The following is a 7,846-nucleotide window of genomic DNA, read 5'->3' as shown; positions in this document are numbered from 1 at the left end:
TTTCAAGTCCCCTGCCTTTAATGTGCGTGTGCGTGTGCAAGAGGCCTCTGACGGCTCTTTATCAGGATCTCCCCCAGCCCGCTTGAAGACGACCCCGGATACACAATGTGTGCTAATGGCCAAGGGAAAGCACACACACACACACACACGCACACGCACACGCACACGAAAAGAACCAAAACAAAACAAAAGATGGAGAAGTAAAGAAACAAAGCTCTCCGTGTGAGATGCGGAGAAAGATATGCAACCGAAAGTGTGTGTAAGTATACGGTGGGGATGTGTAGGTTGGGCGCCTGACATTTCCCAAGACTTCTGGTGTGTTTCTCCCTGCCGACATCTGGCGCTGCTTCGGCCCCGGTGCTCATGGCCGCACCTTTCGGGAGCCCGAGGTTTGCCGAAGAGCCGTCACTAGTTTTAGACGTTTGGTAGCGCCGGAATTAAAGAAAAAAAAAAAAAAAAGGCATTTTTAAAATAGTTGCCGAATCCCACTGCCTGGCTGTCACCGGCAGCGCGTGGGTGCAGGTCTGGGTGCCCGTGGCTTCCTGCGTGCGAACGCACGCGTGGATTTACACGGGAATCTGACCCAGCTGAACTACCTGACAAATAAAGGAGTTTTCATCCCATCGGGGTTTTTGGTAACGTCTTCTGAACAGCTTTATCGGAGTTTACAGTTCCTTTACTGTTGACTCCATAGCCTTAACCTTAAAGCAGGGGGAGGAGAGCAGTGGGGAGGGGGTGGGGGTGTTGGCAGCATATAAGTACATCAGGAGGAATTTTTAAACGACCTTATTGTCTCTAGCTCTAGAAAGACCACGATGATTTCTTTTTAGCGCCAGCAGCTGTTTTGTCTCGAAACTTTGCTTTCAGCCTCAGCATATACGAGGGTGCCTCTCACACGAGCGAGCAAGAGAAAGGCAAGGCTGGGGGATCCAGATGCGAGGAGAGGGAAGGCGAACTCCGCGGATGGTCTGAGCTGTGCCGAGGCATTGTTCACTGCTGCCTCTCGGTTACGTTTAAAGGCTGAAATATCACGAGATCCACTCAATGATCCTTTTCTAATTCGAGGGACAAAATGTAATTTGCTGTAGCTCTGCTTTCTCGGATGGGAATACTATCCCTAGGTTTCAAAGGGAAGAACTAGGCATCGCGGTTCGCACACACATGGATTAAGTTGAACAGCGGCGATTACATCTGCGCTGAGAGCAACAGTAGTCCAGGGCTGACTTTTCAAATCTCAGCCCTCCGAGTTGGAGGCTCTCTTGAATAGACTTCCTCCATTCCCGGATGCACTTCTCCAAATTCCCACTTCTCTCCCGAATTCCTGTGAAATTGGGGGCTCGCCTGCATTTTGCCTTGCCATGCAAAACTGCTTTTTCACAGAGTGATTATGCGCTTTCTTTTAGCTGTACCTGACGGGGTAACACGAACTCCACGCACCATATTGCCAACATGCGGAGTGGATATTGAGGTTTGGGATTGAAGATTTTTAATTGTTTTTCCTCCGTCGATTTTTTTGCCAAGTCACAGCAATATGAGATGTCTCATTAATCTCGCGGATGTGTCTAATTCTGGATGTGCAGTGATACATAAAAGTGCTGGTGTTTGTATCCAGCGGAACACTGGATGCACGGCAGAGATTGGTGATCTTTTTTTTCGCAGCGCCTAACGTGCAAACCGCAAGCATCACGTTAACGTGACAAGGGAGAGGCATGCAGCTATCGCAACATTTGCGAAATCCCCGTTCCTGACACTCGAATAATTTAACGTTCCTAAGAAGAGGTTAAACATTCATGCTGCTTCTTCCAATTGATTTTAAGGGGCTGCTATAAATGGAGCATCAAAAAGCTTCGGCAGGGCTACTCCGAGCGGAATATGCAAACTGCGAGCCAGAAGCATCCTAGCCCGATGCAATATCGTACATTGTGTGTGCCAGCACTTTTTTGTTATTACGTAAAGGCTCTTGGAAGCACCTTGGATATTTTACATTCTCCTTTCTCTGCTGGAAGCAATCAGCACGCAGGAATCCTGACGTGGGCTCTGGGACTATAGGACATTCCAGCTCGTGATCCAGTACGGTTAATCGTGAAAAGTGTATACATTTCTGGCTTATCTATGCTTTGTTATGGGTCTGACGTGAGCTCACGTCCTCCTCCCCCCTCCCGCAATATTACAGGCAGAATTTCAGTTAAAAGTGTTACAGTATCACGGTGCAGGAACCCGTGATACTCAGACAGCAAAAATAACCTTAGTCCCGGGCTGTAAAAAGCTAATTAAGCAGAAGAGGAAAATCAAGAGAAACTCGAAAATGTAAGTATTCCCTCTCGTTAGCAACCGAACATTTAACTTTGGAGCCTCAGAAGGGGAAATACCAGGCTGTTCTGCACGTTTTCTCTAAGCTTCATTTTCCACACAATGGAGAATAAAACACTAGTTTAAAGCGGCTACGTTACCGAAGGATTTTCCATCGTTACGATCAGACTTATGTCCTTTAAATTCACGGCATGCACAAAAGAGCAACGTTTGTCCAAAACAGGCTGAAAATATACGGAACGATAGGGGGGAAAAGCATACAAATCCTTCCTCGGAAGCTAGCGACGAGGAAGTCTGAGAGGGCTGAGTATGTTTGAGCTCGGATTGTTTAATAGAAAGATTTATATACTAACTGTATTATTTACTTTGGGAGGGGAGGTGGCAGTATAAGGGTATGCTAATTAGTGGGAGATTTTTTGGGGGAAGGGGTGGAATATCAATTTTTATTGCATCACCTGTCAGGAGTGTCCAATCAGCGTTGGCTTTAGGGGAATTAATTGATGAAGGTGTCTCCGGACGAGCTCACTTCACTCTGTCATTTTATTTGTAGCTAAAGCAGCGGCGGGAATAGCAGCTGCATTTCTTTTCTCTTCCTCCCTTCACATTCCATTATCATAGTTTCCAATGGAAAAGCAGGGAATGAAAGGGAACAGGTACTGATCTTCAGAAGCAACTTAGAGAAACACTTTGGCAAACCTGATTTTTAAGATTATATATTGATTGTAGCCTCACGGTATTTTTTAATTTATTTTTTTTTTAATTTTGTCTAAAGTTTGGCACTTCATTCACCAGGAATAACAGCCTTTGTTATATTTTATTAGCAGGATGCCTTGAGACAAATACAGCATCTGGCTGAGGATTGTGTGTGTGTGGCTTTTTCTTTTTTTTTTCCTTTTTTTTTTTTTTCATCTCTCTCTCTCTCTGCAAATGCTGGGAATAATTTAATTCACGAAATGGGAGACCTGAAGTCGGGTTTTGAAGAGGTGGATGGCGTGAGGCTCGGCTACCTCATCATTAAAGGAAAGCAAATGTTTGCACTCTCCCAGGTTTTTACAGACCTGCTCAAAAACATCCCGCGAACTACCGTGCACAAGCGAATGGATCATTTAAAAGTAAAAAAGCATCACTGCGACCTGGAGGAGTTGAGGAAACTCAAAGCCATCAACTCCATCGCTTTCCACGCCGCCAAATGCACCCTGATCTCCAGAGAGGACGTGGAAGCCTTGTACACATCCTGCAAAACCGAACGGGTACTTAAGACGAAACGGAGGAAACTAAGCCGGGCGCTGTCTGCCGCCGACCTCCGGCCGGAGCTCGCTCCCGCCGACCCCTTCTCCGGCTTCTGGAAGGAGAACAAACTTTGGCTGGGTCTGAGCGACTCTCCCCGGCCGCTGCTGCCCGTCCGGAGGAAAGCTCTGCGCCCGGGGGACACAGCCTTGCTACCGGCCGCTCATCTACCTCACATTTTTAGTAAATACACTGGCCACAGCTACCCAGAAATCGCTCGGGCGCCTTGCAAACCCCCCGTAAACTATGAAACGGCGCCGGCAGCGGGCGGCTGCGCGCCCCTGCGGCCCCGCCGCCCTCCCGCCGCCGCGGCGCGGCCCCGGCTCCCGGCCGCCGGCCCCCCGCCCCTGCCCGGCCGCTGCCGCCGCCGCCGCCACGGGGCGGCCGCTGTCGCCGGCACGCTGGGCCCCCCCGGCGGCGCCCGCCGGCCCCTGGCCCTGCCCCGGCCCTGCCGGCTCCGCGGCGCCCCGCGGCTGCCGCTGTCGCTGCCCCGCGGCTTCGGGCCGCCCGCCTTCGCCGAGAGCGCCAGCAGCGACTCGGAGTCCAGCTGCTGCTCGGGCCGCGCCGCCCACGACTCGGACTGCGGCTCCAGCCTCTCCAGCTCCAGCGAGGGCAGCTCGGAGGAGGAGGACGAGGAGGAGGAGGACGAGGAGGGCAGCGGCGCCTCGGACTCCAGCGAGGGCAGCTCAGAGGAGGAGGAGGAGGAGGAGGAAGAGGAGGAGGAAGAGGAGGAGGAGGAGGACAGCACCTCGGACTCCGACTCCAGCTCGGTCTCCAGCCAGGTTTCGGTGCAAAGCATCCGCTTCAGGCGCACCAGCTTCTGCAGCCCGCCCGGCGTGGTCCACGCCAACTTCTTGTACCATCTGGCGGCCGCCGCCGCCCCCCGGCCCCCGGCCCCGGCCCCGGCGGAGCCCGGCGGGCTGCCCGTCCTCCGCGGCGCTCCCGGCGGAGTCAAGCCGGAGCTGCCGGAGGAGTGGGGCCGCCCCGGCTGGGCTCCCGCCGCCCCGGCGCTGCGCTGCTCCGGCGGCCTAGGGAGCTGCTTCGCGGAGATAAGAGATGATAGGGTATCCGAGATCACATTCCCACACTCTGAATTTTCCAATAATACCAAGAGTACTGACCTAACAATTAACTGCGTTGCAAAGGGGGCCTCTTCACCTAGCCCAAAGACAAACAATGCATTTCCACAACAAAGAATACTCAGAGAGGCAAGGAAATGCCTTCAAGCAACTACTACACACCGTGTAGATAACAATACAATAGCTGCTAGGTTCTTAAATAATGATTCTTCATCAACGGCAGCAAATTCAGAGAAAGATTCCAAAATCCCTCATTGTATTGAATTTGCCACGGATTTGCCCTCTTTACAAACTGATCCTGCGGAGGATGCTGCTTCTCCAGGGGCAGCAGCAGCAGCTGAGCTCCAGTGCACTGATACAGGCAATAAGGCATTGCCATTCCTGCACAGCATTAAAATCAAAATAGAGGACAGCAGTGCGAACGACGAGTATGAGCCTGATCTTACAACACATAAGCTAAAGTGTGAGTGCAATGATACTAAGGATGAGTTTTACGGTGTGACTGAGAGTAATAACCAGGACGCTTTATTAACAGCCAAGGAAGATTCTGCATGCACTGAGAAAGAAACCACTTCCTTAAACCCGCTGACTCAGAGTCAGGTCCTCTCATGCACTTTAGGTACTCCAAAACCTGAGGATGGGGAGTATAAATTTGGAGCAAGGGTGAGAAAAAATTACAGGACACTGGTTTTGGGAAAGCGACCTGTACTGCAGACTCCTCCAGTCAAACCAAATTTGAAATCAGCTCGAAGCCCACGTCCTACAGGTAAAATCGAGACACATGAAGGAACACTGGATGATTTTACAGTTAACAATAGACGCAAAAGGGTAGCCAGCAATGTAGCATCAGCAGTGAAAAGGCCATTTAATTTCATGGCAAATTTTCCCTGTCCACCATCACTAATTATTGGCAATGATGGGGATTTGTTGCCAGCTTATTCCTTAAACACCACTAAGGATTCCCAACCACCTCACAAGGCCCATCCTGTATGGAAATGGCAGCTGGGCGGTTCTGCAATACCTCTTCCACCTAGCCACAAATTCAGGAAATTTAATTAATAAAATAGTTTGGAAAATATTTTCTTGAACCACCTTTAACTTTCTTACCTTTTTTTTTTTTTTTAAAACTCTGCAGCATGGTTTGTACAAACCCATTAATGCTATACACACTTCTGGAATCCTGTTTTATCACTATGTGAAGACAGAAACCGGATTACTATTTTATTTACCATTACAACAGTGGTGGGATTTTTCTGTTATTTTGGGGTTTTGTTTTTGGTGGTCTATTTTTGTTTTGTTTTGTTCTGTTGCATTGGGTTTTTTTATTTTATTTTATTTTGTTACATTCCACAGAGTACTTCAGGCTAAAGACTCAAGTTAAACTCAGTTATTACGGTAAAGCTGGAACACTTTACTGTTTAAATGCTAATAATGCACCAGTACCTCAATTCAACTGCTGCAAATAAATGTCAAAAGGTTGAATAATAAATATTAGAATGAGCCATTAAATTTATGCACTAGATTTCGAAAATGGAAGTCTAACTGTTAATTCAGTTAAAGTTTGTTAAGTTACATGGTTGCACAGTAAGGGTTCACTATAAATTCAATGTGGCAGCAATCTACTTTTCGGGAGCTTTGTTTTCGGGTGCAGGGGTGTCTCTTTCGAAGAGCAGTTGCACTTACTCCTTTTTCTCTGGTTTGGAAAGCCTGGTGTCCGCCTGCGACCCCAGCGCTGGGAAAAGCTGCCTCATTTGAAACCAGTAAATAAATGTGGAATTCTATTTTTGGTAAAAGGGTGTCTTTTTGCTTGTACAGCCACTCTTTGCAATTGGGAAGCCTTTTTGTTTCACCCAGAGGTCTTAAATAAGGTTACTGTTACCCACTAATGTCATACTTAAGTTGTGGTCTGAACATGCCCCTTACAAACTTGCAAAGCAACTAAAATATTTGCCTGGCCAGCAGTACAATTTATGGTCCAGCCCCTCACGCTGGCTGGAGGAAATAGCAAAGCAGTAAATACAACACAGAAAGTGAAATGAGAGGCTGTAAGTGGAAAGATTACACAAAATGAGAAGACCATGTTATTCATAGCTTTTTGGCACCAAAACTCAAGTGTTTCAACCGTGTTACACTTCCCGGTTCTATCCTCATCTCTTGAAATTTGCTGTCGTGGGTTTTATTTTGCCATGCCATCCTCTCTATGTAGCAGAAACATTTCTACTGCACGTGACAATCAGAGGCAATTATCTATATTTGCACTTAATATCGAAATAGTCGAACAGGCAGACTTCTAGAGTCTAGCCCTCGGTAAGTCATGCTGGTATAATATATTGTGATGATGGAAGCAGTAAATCAAAATTATGGAAATTTGCACTGTTGAAAAGCATGCTTTAGCTTTATTTTCAATTAAAAACACTGTTTTAAAAAATTCTGATTCCAAACACTTTGAATTATTGCAGAGTTATCCGTGGTTTCCTCTCCGTTTGTAAGTTCACTGTTTTTATTTGGAGGAAATACGCTTCAAGAGGTTAACTGTTTCCCTCCCTTCCCCCCCCAGCCTCTCGAAAAGAAAGGGAAGGAAAAAAAAAAAGAGAGAGAGAAAGGCTGGAGGCCGAGGTGGAGGCAGAGCCGAGAACGGGGGAAGGTCTCTCTTGCGGGGGGAGGACGGGTACAGCAACTCTGAAAACAGCCTGAAAAGTTTGCAGCTTGAGAAAGGCAGTAATAATTGAGTTGCTGAATCAGCAGAGTTTAGGATGAATAATTGCTGGTTTCTTTCTTTGGATTAGCATTTTATTTATACTAGATCATTCACAAATTAAATTTTAAGGATTCCACTCATCGATCAATCCCGGGAGAATAATTTATCATAAATCAAAAAAGGAAAACAAAGCAACAATGTAATGTTTACTGTGTGACTCAAAGTCAACATTTCTGCTGGCAATCCACTGCCTGAGATTCAATTTTTTAATTCCTGCCTTTTGTGATGCCCTCTCCCAACCTCTCGTGTCTCCAGATATTCCAAGTAGTCACTAACTGATTTCAGCTCTGTTTACTATATCCACACCGGAGTTTTCCTCTCATTGTAAAAGGCCTAGTCTAAGAATACCTGCAGCCAAATATATTTAGAAAGAGTAAACAATTGCCTTTCAGTGGAGTTACCCTTCCCCCTT

General features: G+C 47.4%; 1 protein-coding gene across 1 annotated transcript; it reads left to right on the top strand.

The window, feature by feature from the left end:
• The first annotated feature begins 1,941 nt into the window (after nucleotides 1-1,941).
• On the top strand, nucleotides 1,942-5,891 carry SKIDA1 (SKI/DACH domain containing 1). Its single transcript, XM_051802376.1, has one exon. It carries the CDS (start codon nucleotides 3,264-3,266, stop codon nucleotides 5,733-5,735), a length of 2,472 nt encoding a protein of 823 aa, XP_051658336.1. The 5' UTR covers nucleotides 1,942-3,263; the 3' UTR covers nucleotides 5,736-5,891.
• Nucleotides 5,892-7,846: the final 1,955 nt, after the last annotated feature.

This window comes from Manacus candei, unplaced genomic scaffold, assembly GCF_025592945.1.
Source record: "Manacus candei isolate 608988 ecotype Guabito, Panama unplaced genomic scaffold, ASM2559294v1 h1tg000056l, whole genome shotgun sequence".
NCBI lineage: Eukaryota > Metazoa > Chordata > Aves > Passeriformes > Pipridae > Manacus > Manacus candei.
Note: the sequence above shows the minus strand (reverse complement) of the source record. Positions and strands in the feature narration are given on the sequence as shown.